Here is a 19,934-nt window from a genome sequence, read left to right as displayed (position 1 = left end):
TGAAAATGGTATAATCAAATTTTCATGGGTTTTAAATCCTGTCTGGAATTCAATTTAGGCTCTAATGGTGTGACGATCGCTCCAAATCCATATGGATGAACACGTCATTAATTGATTTCATTGCGAGGTATTTGACCTCTATATGATACGTTTTGTAAACATTGCATTCTTTTGAAAAGGCGCACCATAAATGAATATTTAAATCAAAGGTTTTCGACATATGATGATTTTTACATATAGACAATCACCATAAATAATAGTTTACAACAGTATTTCCGTTGACAATGCAGTCAAAATAAGATACATGGTGATGATTGGGTGAATGCAACGTTTCCTTGAAAATATGTCATGTAAGACTCCATGCACATAGCTTGTCTAACATCTAAGCAAACAGCGGAAGACTTCTAGGGAACCTGAGAATAAACATGCTAACAAGTGTCAACACAAAGGTTGGTGAGTTCATAGTTTTAATGTTTCGTATAATCTGTATATAAAGGTGGATCACAAGATTTTAGTTGTTTCATCCAGAAACGTTTATCAAAATATTCTACGAAATTGAGCACCCTGGTAACTAAACTTAACGTATATATAATTTATACCCTTTGTATAATCATCTTAATAATACACGCAAACCAACGTGTACGCTTCTCAAATAGCATACGTCCGTTAAAAGGCTAGTGCTCTAGCTCGGACGAGGATATCAAGCCCTATGGATCCATATATAACTACTCGCGCCCACCAGTTCTTATAACCGGCAGTTACTAGTTACCAAAGCTAAGGGATTTTCGGTTCAAACTCGGTGTAGAATTTAGTATGTACTTGTATCCATTGCGTTTAAAATAAAGTGCATGTATTCTCAGCCCAAAAATATAGATTGCAAAAGCAATTAAAAAGGGAGCAAATGAAACTCACGCATATAAATATTGTATATCGGTTAATAAAGCATTTGCATGTATTCTCAGCCCAAAAATGTAGAGAGTAAAAGGGATCTTATGAAACTCACTGTTTAATATTGATATACAATATTGTAGGAAAGCATCGGAGATAATAAACACGAGGTTTGATTCACAAAAATACCCCCGAACATTACCCATAACCTCCTTGGCAATAACCCATATTTTCCTTAGCTCTAGCTCGCTCGGAAACTCGTTTTGAAAATTACTTAGACAGCAATCCGTCGTAATATTTTATGTACATTATTATTTTTGTATCGCAAAAATAATAATACTAATAATAAGATTAATAAGATTAATAATAATCTTAATAATAATAATAATAATAATAATAATAATAATAATAATAATAATAATAATAATAATAATAATAATAATAATAATAATAATAATAATAAATATTATACGGAGTAATATATATTTGTGTATGTGTGTTTGATTTTTCATTCGAGCAAAACACCTGAATTTATAGTACCTGGCCTGGAATTCCCCTTCATGCGATCGCATGATTTTGTAGAAGGATTCCCATGCGATCGCATGGGCTCCTTTTCCAGCTCACAAAACTTTTGTATTTTTGTTTGTCGACATAATAAATAAATATATAATATATATAATTTAAATAATTAATTATATATTATATTAAATTCACATGCATAGTTGATTTGTAATTTTAGTTCCGATAAGTCGTACGTCATCACTCGACTTATGTCCCGGTTCTGGTTTTTCGAACGTATTTTCGTACGTTTAGAAAACTTGCATTTTACGTTTCGTGACACGTACCTTTGTCAAAATATAGACTTAAACTATCCATAAACTATGCCACTCAAAGTGTATCTTATACGTTTGAGTGTTTTGGTCATTTACTTCTATAAATCATCGTTTCACTATTTGTTAAAATACATTTTTAAAATAGTGTTTCACTGTAGCAAAGTCAATTTTACTGTAGCAAATAGTGATTTTCGAAAACACTGTAGCATTTTGAAAATACATTAGCAAATTAGTGTTTTACTGGTTCATCTTAAACGTTTTAGTTAACTTATCTAAATATCAATTGAATTAATAATCGAATGCTATTATCGTTTACTAAATAACTTGAAATTATATATATGTATATATCTACATATAATTGTTCGCAAATCATTGAAAACAACCGAAGGGTATTTAAATATATAAAAGTAGTTCAAAAATTTTGAGGTTCAGTTTTACAGATTTTGCTTATCGTGTCAGAAATGTTAATCATACAAAGATTAAGTTTAAATTTGGTCAGAAATTTCCGGGTCATCACAAATGGCAATCAAGACGCCAATAAATCGACGCTCACTGTTGGCTCTAACTATTCTGTATAGAAAAAAATTCACACTTATATATGTGTGGACACAATCACACAATTAAAAGCATAAAGATTAGTTATCATAACTTATGCTTAAGAGTGTGCAGATTTGGAAAAAGATTTACTTGAGAATTCGATTAATTTATCTATGCATGATAATGAAGTTGGTAATTTCAACCCAGTACAAGAAACATGTCAATGCGGGTTCTACTTTATGGATAAGCAGTCAAAAGGGTAAAACATACGGAGTACTAAATAAGCTTCAACCAAAACGGGTTAAATGTCTCCTAACTTATATTCAAATGCTTACAATGTTCTAAAATTGTCTCATAATTTGTTGAAACAGAACTTACCTTGAGCAGTTCAGATGAACGGGAACCACCAATCCAAAGAAAACATCGTTCCGCAGGTGATGTCCACATTCCATAAATAATATGAAAGACATCAGCCTTGGCTGCAGTTCTTTTTAGTCTAAAAATGTCGTTGAAATGCGAGGCAGCATTTTCGACTAAAGAACGAAGCTCGCTGTCACTTTTATGTGATGTAACTGCTATTTTAAGCTCACTTATATATTTACTTTGCTCTTCTAACCAATGTGAATATTCGGCTACAAATGCCAACGAACCTGTGTTTTTTTTTTTTTTTTGGAACAATTTGATATTATTAAAAAATTACCCTCCTAGCAAGTTGCTAGGAAAAGGCACAAAGCTTACAATGGCTTTATAAGCCATAAGTTCCAAGATATATCACATTTTGCTCTACTACTATACCACAAAAAAGATGATAAACACATAGAATCAAAAATAAAGTTCTTCTTTTCCGCAGGTGGATAGATTATACTGTTTCTATACTTCCATATGTGCCATATCAACGCCGCGACAATCGTGTAGAGCCTGTTCTTCACTTCTTCTTTTTCTCTCCGGTCATCAAACCAAATTATCCAATCATCCCAACAAGTGAAACTCGGCAGCCGCAAGTCCACCCATATCCGAACTTTTCTCCATAAATCAACCGCAATGTGACAAGTAAATACGACATGGCTAATAGATTCTATACCATTATTGCACGACACACACCCAATTTTGATCAATCTCTAAACACCGTCTAGATAAGTTTTGACGGGTCGGTAACCTATCTCGTGCTAGTCTCCAAATGTGGATGTTAATTCTCTTCGGTATACATTTTGCCCACCTCGTGGTAGGTTCGACCGAAGGTAGGATTATCCCATCAATGTACGATCTAGTATCCGCCACCGAATAACCAATGTCATTGCTTACTGACCATTGCCAAGTATCATGGTTAGTGTTTAAATTTGGAACACCAATATCCAAAATCAAGTCGTGAATTAGACTCACGTTTCTATCGCCTATGTACATTCGATTCCAAGACCATGCCCAATCACCGTTTTCCATTCTATCATATATCAAACATTCTTTATCCGTTTCTAAATGAAATAAACGTTTAAGCTTGTCCTTTAATAAACCATTACCTGTCCAGTTGTCGAGCCATAATCTTGTCGACTTTCCATCACCTATGCGTTTACTTAACACATTCAAAGGGAGACCATGTTGCTGCACAACTTTATGAAATGAGATCACAATATTCGACCAAACACCTTTCACTCCGAACTGCCCAGAATATGTGTTGAACGATCAACAAAACACCTATAGTCAATAATTGTGCAACGATCAACCAAGAACCAAAACAAACCTAACAACTATACAGATTATAGAATACAGTCAGGCCCGTCTCAACAATTTTTAAGGCCATGGGTAAAAATAAAAATAGATCTTTATACATGTTAAATTTTTTTATACAGATAAAGAATTATACTAAAATCTATCAATACAAAAGAAGTTTTCAAGACAGCCTATCAAATGATTTTATCATCAAATGTTTATTCGACAATTTTTTATTTAATTTACTTAACTATTCGACAATTGTATTATTATCAAATAAATATTCAAAATTATGAGCCCTTCTAATATTTTGAGCCGTGAGCGGTTGCCCATGTTGCCCATGTCCGAAGGCATACGGTAATACAGACCACTCCCGACATTTGGCTGAGTCAGCTATTACACCAACTTTGAACCTTTTGCTACCCATAAATCCCCAATTCATCATCTTGATCAATGAAAAAAGCCATATTTTCCAAATATTTAGAACACGGACAAACAACACAAACCACCTATATGCTATAGTATATCACAGTAATTGGATATCCTCACGAAATATGTCTGTTGCTAGTCAGAAAATAACCCACTTAAATAGAATATAAATAGTGACCTACCAAAAAAAAAAAAAAAAAAAAATCTCTGTTTACAAATAATAAAAACTTAACTCAACACAACATAAACACATTAAAAATTCAATCTTTATGCAATAAAGAACAAAACCCACATGGCCACATATATAACCATAAAACACTAATAAGATACTAACTACACTTCAGTACTGAATTCAAGAACATTACCTCAATCACCTGATTAAGGGGCCGACGTAATTAGAAGCTTTTAATAAGAAAAAAATGGATCTTGTTGACCTTTGGAGGTCATGTTGGTATTAAAAACAAGCATACCCCCTTTTTTGGAGTGTGTTTAAAAAGGGGTTCTGTTGTTTACAATGTTGGTATTTACAATGTTGGTATTACAGCGAAAAGATTGTTTGTGTGATTGTGTGAATAGCAACAGAACCCCCTTTTAAGCACACACAGAGTACATAGTGTGTGTGAATATTGAGCAGGTCCAAGTGTCCGCTTGCATAATTTTTTTATTCGTCACACCCACCAATATTTTTGGAGTGTGTTTATATAACCATTTCTTTAGAGTTTGGACTAAAATCAAGACATGTACATGTTACGTATTTTTAACTATGTAGATGTAGATATAAGACTATTATGTGACTATTATGTTAAAACATTATTTTAAAAATTATATTTTTCTAACGATCGATAACGTGCATATAGCAGTTACCTTTAACATTGAAGTGACCGTTATTGAATTTTGCAGTCTTTTTATCAAAATTCTTTAAAATTTGGTAACTATTGTAGGTATAGTAGGTTGAATCTCATGAGTACTTGCGTATCTCTTTAATTCGTTTGCTAATTTTTAATTCAAAAATATGCACCATGAATCGGATGATATGATGTGATAATTTAATTGGATAGTCATCTATTCTTCCTCAATTTCGATCTATTAGTTACAAATGCTGAGTTCGAACAATGTATTGTTCAAACCTTCAAACTTTTGTTTGAACTTAGCTAGGTTCTAACATGTTCGTGTTCGAACCATGTTCAAATCCATTGTACGGGATTGTAATCAGTCAGCGAAGTTTTTCGACCAGTGCACTAGGTTCGAACATGAGTTTGTTCGAAGATGGTTCAAACATATAGTGTAAATCTGTAATTTTTCTTAAAAAAATGTATTTTGGTTGAACCAGTTTGGAAAAAAAAAAAAAAAAAAATTGTATATTCTGTTATAAAAGTAATAATTGGATGATAATTTTATTATTATTATAGATATTGCATGGTATATTTTTTTGAGTATAAATAGGTGTGTTGAGTTAGAGTTTATTGTATGTATTTTTTGGTTAACAAAAACACTCTCTCTCTCTAGATTCCAAATGCCACCAAACTCTCATTGTACATTTTTCTATAAATAAAAAACCAATTACTCATACCTTTTGTTCAACCTTTGTTTTCTCCGTTTTACAGTATCTCTATCTCTATATACCTTCTACAGTCAAGAACCACTAAATGTAGTTATAAGCCTACTGAATTATAACACGTTATCAGCACGATTATCTCAACATTTATACTAAATATGGTTGGCTCTGCCACCTAACTAATATATGGTCGGTTATACCACCTAAATGATATATGGTCGACACTGTCGCCTAATTTACATTTATGTTATCTAACATTTATTTATGTATACTAACATTTACATTTACGTTATCTAACATTTATTTATGTATACTAACATTTACAGTTATGTTCACTAACATTTATATTTATGTTATTTAAGTTATATATGGTCGGTTATACCACCTGAATTATATTTTCTGTAATCTAACTCTTATTAACTTCACTAACATTTATATTTATGTTATTTAAATTATATATGGTCGGTTATACCACCTGAATTATATTTTCTGTAATCTAACTCTTATTAACTTCACTAACATTTATATTTATGTTAATAAGACCTCATGATTGTACGCAACACGTCATTTGACAACACGGTACTTTATGTACGCAACACGTCATTTGACAACACGGTACCATGGGTCGAGATTAATTCCGATCAATACGAATACGATGGGGTCTTTATATGTTATCTAACATTTATGATTACTTATGCAATTAATCATTATTTATTTCATGCATACTAATGTTTATTCTTAAATTTATAATCTTAAAAGTTAAAATAGAAAAAGTAGTTTGTATTTTTATTAAAAGTAAATCTTAAAAGTTAAAATAAAAAAAAGTAGTTTGTATTTTTATTAAAAGTAAATCTTAAAAGTTAAAATAGAAAAAATAGTTTGTATTTTTATTAAAAGTAAATCTTAAAAGTTAAAATAAAAAAAGTAGTTTGTATTTTTATTAAAAGTAAATCTTAAAAGTTAAAATAAGAAAAGTAGTTTGTATTTTTATTAAAAGTAAATCTTAAAGGTTAAAATAAGAAAAATATATTATAATAATATATATTATAACTTAATATATATTATAATAATATCATTAATAATATAATATAATATGAACCTATATTCCCTTATGATTTTATTATTTGTAATCATACCATTATTCCTTTGTTTACTACTTATGAATCTAAACTAATTCTAATTGCATGTTATTATTTATCTACGAAAAAAAAAATATTATGATTATGATTATGATTATGATTTATGTTATTCATCTTTCTGAAAATAGAAAATGTCAAACTTATCAAAGCTTGAGTTTGATGCCTTAGACGTATCGGGAACAAACTACACATCATGGGTTATGGACGTAGAAATAAATCTTGGATCATTGGGTATTCTAGAAACTTTAAAAGAAAATAATACTTGTTCCGATCAAGATAAATTAAAATCAATTGCTTTTATTCGCAAACATATTGATACCACCTTAAAACATATGTTTCTCACTATCAAAGATCCACATGTTTTATGGGAAAGTATCAAGAGTAGATTCGATAATCAAAAGGAAATATTACTTCCAGCTGCGAGGGAAGAATGGAGAAATCTAAGGTTCCAAGATTTCAAAAAGGTAAGTGAATACAGCTCGGCCATGTTCAAGATCCGTTCAAAGCTTCAATTCTGTGGTCAAGAAATAAGTGATGCTGATATGATGGAGAAAACTTTCTCCACAATGCATTCTGCAAATATAACTGTGCAAGAAAATTTAAGATTGCAGAATTATAAAACTTTTTCCAAACTTCAAACTTATCTCTTAGTTGCAGAAGTTAATAAAGAATTACTGATGAAAAATCAAGAATCTCGTCCTACCGGTGCGCTAGCATTTCCTGAAGCTAATGCTATTAACAATAATAATAATAATAATAAAAGAAGAAATGCACATGGACGAGGGTGTGGAAGAGGTCGTAGCCATATTGGCCAAAACCATCATCATGGAAATTACCATAACAATAATGAAAATCATAACTATGTTCGAAATCACCCTTATGGTAATGGTCGTGGTGGTGGTCGTGGTCGTGGTGGTCGTGGTCGTGGACAAAGAAATAATAATCCACAAAATTATAAAATCCAAACACCATACAATCCCACAAATCACAATGTTGAAGAAGGCTCTTCAAAGAATGTTGAAGATTCTTGTTACCGATGTGGTAAAATTGGCCACTGGTCTAAAAACTGCCGAACAAATCAGCATTCTGTTAATCGGTATCAAGAATCCCTAAAGGGAAAAGGAAAAGAAGCAAATCTTGTGGATGACCTTGATACAAAAATCACTGAGCCAATTTGTGACTACTTTAATGAATAAATTTCTAATATCTATATATATATATATAGATATCCTATTATATGTTCTCGTTAAATAAATGGTTGTAGATTTTCAATCTACACCATATCTAGTTTACTACATATTTCCTTATTATGTGCTATCGTTTGTAACATGTTTTGAATGTAATATATTGATGAATTATATACTCATTATTTGTTTCTCATATTTTTTTTGAAGTTCATGATGTATACTGCTGGAGTAAAAAATCAGTCAAATGGTGGAGATATTTGTATTGCAGACAGTGGTGCCACTCACACCATACTCAAATCTAAAAAATATTTCACAGACTTGAAAGCAACGGAAGGAACTATACATACTATATCAAGTCCTGTGGACTTAATAAAAGGAATGGGAAAGGCAAAATTCATGTTACCAAATGGTACGAATTTTCTGATAAATAATGCCTTATTTTCTCCCATGTCAAAGAGAAATTTGTTAAGTTTCTCTGACATATACCAAAATGGATATGATTATCAGTCAGTGACAACAGAAAATGAAAAATATTTAAGTATCACTGATAAGAATCGTGTAATTGAAAAACTACCAAGACTTCATTCTGGTTTACATTATACACATATAAATGTACCTGAAGTAAATGTGGTAGTTAAAGAAAAATTATGTGATCCTGTAATGATCAGTTTGTGGCATGAGAGATTAGGTCACCCAGGATCAACAATGATGAAAAGAATAATACAAAATACACATGGACATCCATTGGCGGATCAAAGGATCCCTCATGATGCACTTATCCCATGTACATCATGCTCACTTGGAAAGTTGATAATAAGACCATCACCTCTTAAGGTTGAAAAAGAATCACCAATGTTTCTTGAAAGAATTCAAGGTGATATATGTGGACCAATTCATCCACCATGTGGACCATTTAGATATTTTATGGTTCTAATAGACGCATCTAGTAGATGGTCTCATGTTTGTCTATTATCAAGTCGAAATATGGCATTTGCAAAATTTCTTGCTCAAATTATTAAATTGAGAGCACATTTCCCTGATTATACTATTAAAAGGGTGAGACTAGATAATGCCGGTGAGTTTACGTCTCAAGCATTTAATAACTTTTGCATGTCTATTGGGATTATTGTTGAACATCCCGTTGCCCATGTGCATACACAAAATGGTTTAGCTGAATCATTAATTAAACGATTGCAGCTAATAGCTAGACCATTGATAATGCGAACAAAACTCCCAGTATCTGTATGGGGCCATGCAATTTTGCATGCTGCATCATTGATTCGCATTAGACCAAGCGCAAGTCATACATATTCTCCTTTGCAACTTGCTTTTGGTCATCAGCCAAATATTTCCCACCTTAGAACATTTGGTTGTGCAGTTTATGTCCCTATCGCACCACCACAACGCACTAAAATGGGTCCTCAAAGAAGGATGGGAATATATGTTGGATATGAAACATCTTCAATAATAAGATATATTGAACCCATGACGGGTGATGTTTTTACAGCACGTTTTGCTGATTGTCACTTTAATGAAACATTATTCCCTAGATTAGGGGGAGAAATAAAAAATAAAGAAAATGATGTTTCATGGTGTGAACCTCAATTAATGTATCTTGATCCTCGCACAAAAGAATGCGAGATCGAAGTTCAAAAAATAATGCATATGCAAGAACTTGCAAATAAATTGCCTGATGCATTTACAGATACAAAAAGAGTGACTAAATCATATATACCAGCAGCAAATGCTCCAGCTCGAATTGAAATTCCAAAAACTGGCAATAATGTTATTCTTGAGTCTTTGCCACGCCAGAAACGTGGGAGACCAATTGGTTCCAAAGATAAAAATCCTCGGAAAAGAAAATCAGCTGATAATGAGGTAAAAGAAAGTGTTCAAGAAGAACTACAAATCAATACTCCTTCTGCAGAGGAGATTGATGATGTCAATACGGAATTTTCAATCAATTACGCACATTCAAAAATATTATGGAACCGAAATGAAATGAAAAATCTTGATGAGATATTTTCATATAATGTTGCATATGACATCATGAATGATGATGATGATCCAGAACCAAAATCCGTCATGGAATGTCAAAATAGACATGATTGGGATCATTGGAAAGGAGCAATACGAGCTGAATTTGAATCACTCAATAAAAGAAAAGTTTTCGGATCTATCATTCTCACACCTAAAGATGTGAAACCTGTGGGATATAGATGGGTTTTTGTGCGAAAAAGAAATGAGAAAAATGAGGTTACAAGGTATAAAGCTAGACTTGTAGCTCAAGGTTTTTCTCAAAGACCGGGAATTGATTATGAGGAAACTTATTCTCCTGTTATGGATGCAATTACTTTTAGATACTTAATCAGCCTGGCAGTTTCTGAAAATTTAGAAATGCATCTCATGGATGTTGTGACTGCTTATCTTTATGGATCACTTGATAGTGATATATATATGAAGATACCTGAAGGATTTAAGGTATCAGAAGCAACCAATGCAAAACCCAAAGAAATGTACTCAATCAAGTTACAAAGGTCTTTATATGGGTTGAAACAATCGGGTCGCATGTGGTATAAACGATTAAGTGATTACTTGATAAGCAAAGGGTATACCAATAATCTTATTTGCCCATGTGTTTTCATTAAGAAAACAACATCCGGATATGTGATCATAGCTGTTTATGTTGATGATCTTAATATCATAGGTACAAATAAAGAGATCCATGAAGCCATTCAACTTCTAAAGAAAGAATTTGAAATGAAAGATCTCGGAAAAACCAAGTATTGCCTTGGTTTACAAATTGAACATATGCCTAATGGTTTACTTGTACATCAAACAACATATACTGAAAAGATTTTAAAACGTTTTAATATGGACAAGGCAAAACCATTAAGTACTCCTATGGTTGTTAGATCACTTAATGTTGACACTGATCCATTTCGTCCCTGTGAAGATCATGAAGATATCCTGGGACCAGAAGTACCATATCTTAGTGCAATTGGAGCTCTTATGTATCTTACAAATTGTACAAGACCTGACATTTCTTTTGCAGTTAATTTGTTGGCAAGGTTCAGCTCAGCTCCTACCAAAAGACACTGGAATGGGATCAAACACATATTTCGATACCTTCGAGGAACTACTGATTTAGGATTATTTTATTCTAACGAATCAAAACAAGATTTGGTTGGTTATGCAGATGCAGGTTATTTATCTGATCCACATAAAGCTAAATCTCAAAATGGATATGTATTCCTAAATGGAGGTACCGCAATATCATGGCGTTCTAAAAAACAAACACTTGTTGCAACATCATCAAATCATGCCGAAGTAATTGCATTACATGAAGCCAGTCGGGAATGTTTTTGGTTGAGATCAATGACACAACTCATTACTGATTCTTGTGGACTAGAACGCAATAAAAGTTCAACAACTATCTATGAAGATAATGTAGCTTGCATAACACAGATGAAAGAAGGGTATATCAAAAGTGACCGAACAAAACACATACCCCCTAGATTCTTCTCATACACTCAAAATCTCATTAAGGACAACCAGATTGAAATGAGATATGTTCAGTCCAGCAAAAACTCTGCTGACCTTTTCACCAAAGCACTTCCAACTGCTATTTTCAGAACACACGTTCATAATATTGGCATGAGGCATGTTCAGAAGATGTAACAACTCAGGCGTTGCCTACTTGAGGGGGAGTCAACTCTATGCTGCACTCTTTTTCCCTTAGCTAAAGTTTTATCCCAAAGGGTTTTCTTTAGCAAGGTTTTTAACGAGGCAGTACTAGTTATTCACTAATAAAATTATCATCCAAGGGGGAGTGTTATAAAAGTAATAATTGGATGATAATTTTATTATTATTATAGATATTGCATGGTATATTTTTTTGAGTATAAATAGGTGTGTTGAGTTAGAGTTTATTGTATGTATTTTTTGGTTAACAAAAACACTCTCTCTCTCTAGATTCCAAATGCCACCAAACTCTCATTGTACATTTTTCTATAAATAAAAAACCAATTACTCATACCTTTTGTTCAACCTTTGTTTTCTCCGTTTTACAGTATCTCTATCTCTATATACCTTCTACAGTCAAGAACCACTAAAGGTAGTTATAAGCCTACTGAATTATAACATATTCGTCATTTTCCCTTATTTTTACGGAGTATTATTTTTGTCAATTTTCAATACGGCCCAAAAACTAGCCACTCGGTGGCCCACATGCACACTACCCACAACCCTTAGCCCAATCAAAAAGACACGGTCGTCATATCTTCCTACCCAACTTTTGAACCAGAATGCATAAATATACCTCATAACCTCAAATATAAAATTACTGTCATTTTTTTTTAGTTTATGTGGCAAAGATAATTGTGTACAAGTGTATCATGTTGTGTTTGACTTCGAAATGGTTTTTTTTGAAATTAAAATTCATAAAATTGAATGAAACTAATATTCCTATTTTATTGAATAAAATTGAATCTACAAACCAAACAGAACGTACAATTTTTATAACATATGAATGTACTCTTACAACTAGAGTTACAAACTTACAAATACCATTCAACTAACTCAAAAACTAAGACATACGTGAATAAACTTTAAAATGATGTAGTTGTGTTCAAACAATGCCACGTCACCAACGACCTTCCTCACAATCCTCCTTACAACCTTCTCATGACAACTCTTTTCCCACATCTTTATCACGTCAGCACAATTCTCCCATGTAACTACACATCATCATAACCCTCTTATTATCATAACTAAATAATGGTCTAATAGTGTAAAATGAAAACGAGTATGAATTCTGAAAGAAGTCTTAACCACACACCATTGTGTAACATTGAGCTTTAGGTATTAGTTTAACGCAGCTAATCAATGAGCACGAAGTAAAATATTATTTCACCTTTTACTAGTTTAGCTTCACAATTCAATTTACAGATTAAGAATACTTTGTTTGGTAAGGTTAATTCAGCACGTGACATTCAAGTTCAGTTGTGGTTCACAATGGTACATATCCAAGTAACAATGCATTAGTTTAAAGTTAGTGTAAAAGTACATAATAATCATTCTGTATGAACTTTATAAATGATGCAATTCAAAGAGCACATTTAAAAAAAATGGAAGTGTTGAATGGTTAAGAGAATATTTCAACTCTAAATGGTTTAGCACAGCATCGTGTGTATAACAGATGTCAGTAACAAGCATGTTGAATGATAAACACTTCACCGTTCAATGCGGAATCAAACACACCCTAAGTTTGATGTCAGTTTCTTGTCATTTTGCCAAGTCTCACTTTTTCAATAGAAAATTTGAAGGATTGTAATTTCAGGTTTCAATGTGTTTCATAGAAGGCTTCTCAGTCTTTGTCAAGTTTCAACTTGAAAGTTATAATTGAGAGAGTATTTTCAAGTTTCAACTGCCAACTAGTCTTAACTCATAAAATTCATCCAAGAAGTTAAAAGTTTTAGTTGAGTAAAGATAGATAATTCTTGACACCTAAAACAAGAAACTGTAAGAACAAAAAAAAAAAAAAAAAAAAAAAAGTCACCAAAATCATACAGTAGTAGAATTTTTCAAGGTGCACCATCTGGACCTGAACTAGTTAGTTGTGGTCACCACCGTCAGAATCTTCATCCTTTGAAACTTGGTTTGAAGCCTTCATCATGGTTGTAATCATACCGTCATGGCTCCATTTGTTGAACCCATTTTCAAGAGCTTCCCGCATCCATGCATGCCTGCAACACTGAATGGCTTCGGGTATGGTCACCCAACTTCTGACCCGACGACTCTGTTCGGGCCATGACTCGAGCTCCTCTTTCACAAATAATGCAAACATTGCAGCCCGACACCTGCCTTCTGGGCTAAACTCATCTTGTAGCGTTTTACTTTTAAAATGGTAGTGCCCCAGAAAATGCTGAAATTAGATAATCAGTCATCATTAATTTAATTATTAGTCCAATATTAGATTATGTAAATCACAATAAATAATTAAGAAAAATGGGAAGTGGTTAAAAAACACATACTGTATATTGTATCACAGAATTATAAGAATTGCATAGATACCAACTAATTAACATAGTACAAGCATATTTAACATTAAGAACTAGATCAAAATCTCAACATCAACAATTAACTCTGATTAATATACTCTCCATCATCAACAATCACCATTAACAGCCATGAAAATATCAATCGCCACCACTCAAACCCTCCTTCACCAAAATCTCAACATCTTCAAACAACCACCAAACCGATCTAAATCCTACTAAAAATGAGTACTACTTTTGATCACATGTCTTCATAGGTGATTTATAAAGGAAAACTTACTTAAATTTACGAATATACATGTAAAACTTTGAAGGTTATATATTAAATTATATAGAGAACCATCCTACTAAAAATCAGAATCATGAAAGTGTACCCAATTCCACAGATTTACAGGTATTAGTGAAGACCCACGTTTTCCTGTCAGATTGAACGTCTCCACATAATTTAATAAAAAAAAAAAACTATCTTGCCACCATTTTTAGTTGCTCAGGTAGAACAACTTCGGTTACCCAAAAAAGATAAACTATCCTACACCTATTCTTAGTCACTCAACTACCAAACAAGTTGTAAAGATCACATTATGTCAATGGCCATGATCAAGTGTACGCATATATTAATCAAATATTTACAAGATGAGGACCACATAAATTACTTAAAAATAGTAGAGATTTTTGTGAGATATTTGATCCAAAATATCATATTAGCTTGTAGTAGATTGGGCCGAGTGTGTAACACACCAATTGAGAAAACTCAATATATTTCAATGGACCTTTGGTCAAGAAATGTACTTCACACCATTTGTGAACAAAATAAGTGCCAACTTAGCGGAATCTTTGGTTATGTTGAAGCTTCATATCAAAACAAAAAAACAGAATTCCTTAAAGCTCAGCTAAATAATATACACATCTGTTCAAACAAATATGAAGCATAGGCTAGGATATATAGATGAACTATCAGTATGTTCGGGCTGCACTTAGCTGTAAACTGCAAACTATAGGATATATATATATATATATATGCCACAAGCCCACAATTATTATGTTAAATTCTATCTTAGCAGAAAATATAATAAGATTTTTACCCAAACCCTATATATAAACTAACAGCACTCTTTGTGTAGTTTACAAGTTCCCATTCGATAGTATTTCAAACATATAGCTACAGTGATCCCTGATCCCTGAATGCAACCAAACACCAATGTACACTGTATGACTATGTTCTCTATATATTTACAACAACACATACGTTTAGAACCTTCCATATTCAGATATTCTTCTGATGTCTTTATCTATCTCATTCAACCACAAACTTTTTCTATAATTATTCGTGTAAATATAAAAGCCCACTAACTATATTTAGTTTAATGCTTAATTGCTTATTTCCTCCACCTTCTTTAAATACCTTTCCTACCCTATTTTTAATTTTCATACTTTTAAGCACGTTTTTATATCTTTCCATGGCATATTAGCTTCACCTCATAAGCCTTTTACATCAATCTCATCTAATAGAAATTTATCATGACTAATATCATACCTATACCATACATAAATATTTGTGACACTCGTGTGAAATTCAATGGTGTACATTTATATACAGTACAAGAACACTTGTCTACTATCACTTCACTATTTTGTTAGAAAAGCATAAAAATCACAAGTGCATGGTAGTATAGAAAAACAACAAACAGCATATAAAAATTCAAGGAAAAAAAAAACAACACGAGCAAACTGACCATTAAATCCCCTCGAACTCCAGCCTCTTCGAGGGCTTCACGTGCAGCTGCCTCCTCAACCGTTTCATCATTTTCCCAACCACCCTATATACATAGTGAATAAAAGTATAAAACAATAACAAAAATTACAGAACAAAACATATAGCACTAGTATCTTTAAATATGAGCTTGGGCAATTAAATCTCACCAAGAAATATTTTAGTCATATAAATATATATCAACATTTTTACATAGCATATAGCATATAATATAAAAAAAGGTTATACCTTTGGGAACAAAAGACCAGGTCCACTTGTAGAGTTGATCATTAGTAACTCCAAAATCTTTTGAGAATTGTTACCATTACTACATTCAGGGTACCGAAACCTGAACGGAATGCACCTGTCAATCAGTGGAACCAGTCATGCATAGCTTAACACAGTATTGCAATTTTGTAAGTAACCAAATGTTTTAACCTTTTAAATAAAGCAAAAAAGGGCCTAATTGCTTCATACAATCTCTCTTCAATGATAAACATAACCAAACCCAAGTACCAACCTTTTAACTTTTAATTTAATAAACTAAAAATACCCAATATGAACAATTTTCAGCTTGTTGCAGTTCATTTGAAACTGTTATAAAAAAAACTCATATCAAACCCTGAACTATACACAGCTTAACAATTGTATTTAATTAAACATAACCTAATTATGCACAATACCAATTTAGGGAAAGTAATTGTGGGCATTTATAAACAATCATAACCTAATCCTAAAACATATATAAATAAATTATAAATTATTAGATATATAATATTTGAAAAGGGAGAATATACCCGGCAATGAGACGGCAACCGGCCTCATAACGTTGCTGATGACGACCAGTGCGGGCCACCAATTCACACATTTCACTATCAATACACACACACACTTCACCCTTTTATCATATTTGCTAATTTGTTATTATTATGTATAATGTATATGTATGTCTAAGTATATACCCTTTTTCAAGAATCGGATAAAAAACCTAAAAAGATGTGATTTTTTAGAACCCTTTTTACGGATGAATCAAACCCGGTATTTAAATCAGCAAAAAGATTCAGATTTCGATTGCTTTAAAATGCATCTAAATGCCATTTTGATTTCTTGATTTTGGGAATTTTGATAAAAACAAGAAAGAAGAGATGAGAGAGAGAAAAGAGGGGCGTATGGATCGGAGATTTTGTGTGAGTTTTTTTGGATCGGAGGGAAATGAAAGGAAAGGGCCAAGCACAAGAGGATTTGATTTCGGTTACATAATCAACCCATGCAATTCTAAACCCATTGATTTGGATTATTTGCAGCTTTTGGTAACGCAATTAGACCAATTCTAACCCTATGTTTGTTTGAGACCGTCAGTACAGGTGTCAACACTGACGAAAACTGACGGCCATTAACGCGGCGTTAGTTTTCGTCAGTGTTGGGCGTTAGTTGGCCTTCCGACGAAAAAACGTTAGCTTGACGCGGCTGTTTATGATTGGTCCGTTTCTGACGACGTGAGTCCCAGTCCCCAACGGATTCATGACAGTTATATATATATATATATATATATATATATATATATATATATATATATATATATATATATATATATCTTCAAATTCTAGTAACTTTAAACCTTTTTCTTCTTCTAAATATAAACTTATACAATTATCTTCATCTTCATCAACAAAAATCTCACGTTTAACTTTATCATTTTCTACAAAAAACAAAAAATCATGTCCAACCCAAATCAAAGACCACCAAACCCAAATAACTACAACGATTGATTTCAATACGGAACCTTTTTGGGTGGTGGTTCACCAAACCCGAATAATCTTCAACAACTTCCAATCGTTGCGCCTCAATATCGTTCTCTAACACAAGAACAACAACATCAAATTTATTTGGAGCAACAACGACTTCTAGAACAAGCTCAATGTCGCCCCATAAAACCGACGTTGTTGATGAATCCGATGACTCCGACGTTGCCTCAAGAAACGGTGACCGAAAATCAACCACAAACTCAATCACAAAATGAAGAAGATACGGTTTCGAAAACGCAACGTAGTTAAAGAAAACATAAAAAGAAGTAACATATATACGGTTATATATATTTATAAATTTATATATATTTATACATATATACGGTTTATATAAATTTATACATATATACTTTATATATATATATATATATATATATATATATATATATATATATATATATAGTGGACCAATCCATGGATAAGCACTAAATGGGGTACAAGCTGGATAAGTGAATATGGGCCTCACATTTCATGATTTCTAATAAAAAGTCTGATTTTATAGTTAAAAACGCGGAGGGGTATAATCGTCATTCATGTATACAAATTGATTTAGGGCTGGATTAGATCATTCTTCAGCCTGTCTCACAATTCGTATAACCCTAACTGCAGATAGCAAAAACCACCCCATACAATACCAATTCCATTGTTTGCGTAATGCTATGGATATCTTGAATGACCTCCGATCAATCGCCGGTCGAATTTTGAACCGTAACACCTTCGATTCATCCTCAATTTCATGTAAACCGGTTATCGAATCCGGTCGTAGAGACCCCATAACTCGCGTTCTAACCGGTTTCGGAAAGTTCTCTGTCGATTCTGCTTGTAATGATTCTCTTAAAGGTGATTTTTACATGATTTCGTTAACTAATCTTGTCACTGACTTGTAATTGCTAGGATTTGCAGATACGATAGCTTACGATTCCGTTTCACTGTAGAAATTGATGTATAGTATGTATATGTATTTAATTGTTTTTATATAAGTAAAATTAATTAATCATATAATTTGTTGTATGCACTTATTACATGGTTATTCATCTAGTTAGATATCGTTGGCTAAAGGAAGAAGATTAATTTGATTAATTCAGATTTATTCATGTTTTATACATATATTAACCACATGTGTTATCATCTACGTATGAACACATACACTTATATTCTTTTTTTAACTCGTACACATCTATTTTAATGGATCTGAATATGTCAAAGGTTTAGTTATTGATTTGTATGTGTTGTTTGTAGTTATTGCTACAATGTTCGTTCAAGAGCATGCCGGTAATGAGAAGTCGTTTGTGTGGCATGCTGTTGATTTTTTTGATGGTGAACTTAAGGATGAACTGTTTTGCATCAGGTTTGCTTCGTTAGTGATAGGTTTAAGTCTTTTTTTTTATAATATATGTTGATGTGGTTTGACAAAGTGATGATCGGAAAGTGTTACTGGAATGATTTAGAGCAAATTTTGTGTCGGAATCACACACTAAAACGGTTTCCTTTGCGAATTCAAATTGGTGAAGTTCATGCTCCTTTACAATTCATGTGTATATTTGATGTGGTTTGTTATTTATTTGAAAGTGTTGTGTGGGGATTTGTGTTTAATTCTGATTTTTTATTTTTAAATAAATTTAGGAGGAGAAGATTGTTGTGATTGTTGGTACAGTTACAGATGATGTTCGTGTGCCTGAGATTCCATGCAATGAAGGCTACTGCGTTAAGGTTTACTGAGACTGCTAGGGCAAAGATTGAGAAGGCTGGTGGAGAATGTTTGACTTTTGACCAATTGGCTCTTGGAGCTCCTCTTGGACAGAACACGGTATGAGTTTTATTATTTTATTCTAAATGTTTTATGCAGATATTGATGATGTCTACTTTTAAATTTTTTGTATCAATTTGATTTATTGATTGTGTGTGATGAAATGCCATTTCAATTCCCTTGTTTGAGAAAAATTATATGACTTATGTGGAATTTGCCCAACATTTGTTAATATTTGTGCTGATTATGTTTGTTAATATTTCTTTTAAGTTGAACTCCACAAACTGTTTTGCTTGGACTA

The 19,934-nt window shown here is 32.4% G+C and overlaps 1 protein-coding gene across 1 annotated transcript; it reads right to left on the bottom strand.

The window, feature by feature from the left end:
* Positions 1-13,758: 13,758 nt before the first annotated feature.
* Positions 13,759-17,283, bottom strand: LOC139843878 (nudix hydrolase 16, mitochondrial-like). The gene is made up of 4 exons (XM_071834053.1): positions 16,879-17,283; positions 16,331-16,445; positions 16,065-16,148; positions 13,759-14,198 (listed from the first exon to the last, which is right to left on the bottom strand). The coding sequence occupies exons 1-4, from the start codon at positions 16,947-16,949 to the stop codon at positions 13,887-13,889; spliced, it is 582 nt and encodes a 193-aa protein (XP_071690154.1). The 5' UTR covers positions 16,950-17,283; the 3' UTR covers positions 13,759-13,886.
* Between the last annotated feature and the right edge of the window lie 2,651 nt (positions 17,284-19,934).

Source organism: Rutidosis leptorrhynchoides, chromosome 4 (genome assembly GCF_046630445.1).
Source record: "Rutidosis leptorrhynchoides isolate AG116_Rl617_1_P2 chromosome 4, CSIRO_AGI_Rlap_v1, whole genome shotgun sequence".
NCBI lineage: Eukaryota > Viridiplantae > Streptophyta > Magnoliopsida > Asterales > Asteraceae > Rutidosis > Rutidosis leptorrhynchoides.
Note: the sequence above shows the minus strand (reverse complement) of the source record. Positions and strands in the feature narration are given on the sequence as shown.

Bases quoted from the DNA above. Each gene is read 5' to 3' on its own strand.
- LOC139843878 (XM_071834053.1), bottom strand. From the start codon at position 16,949: ATGTGTGAATTGGTGGCCCGCACTGGTCGTCATCAGCAACGTTATGAG. The intron at 16,446-16,878 runs GTATATTCTCCC...ACTGATTGACAG, and splicing joins GGTTGCCGTCTCATTGCCGG to GTGCATTCCGTTCAGGTTTC. The intron at 14,199-16,064 runs GTCAGTTTGCTC...ATCTAATTTCAG, and splicing joins GAGTTCGAGGGGATTTAATG to CATTTTCTGGGGCACTACCA.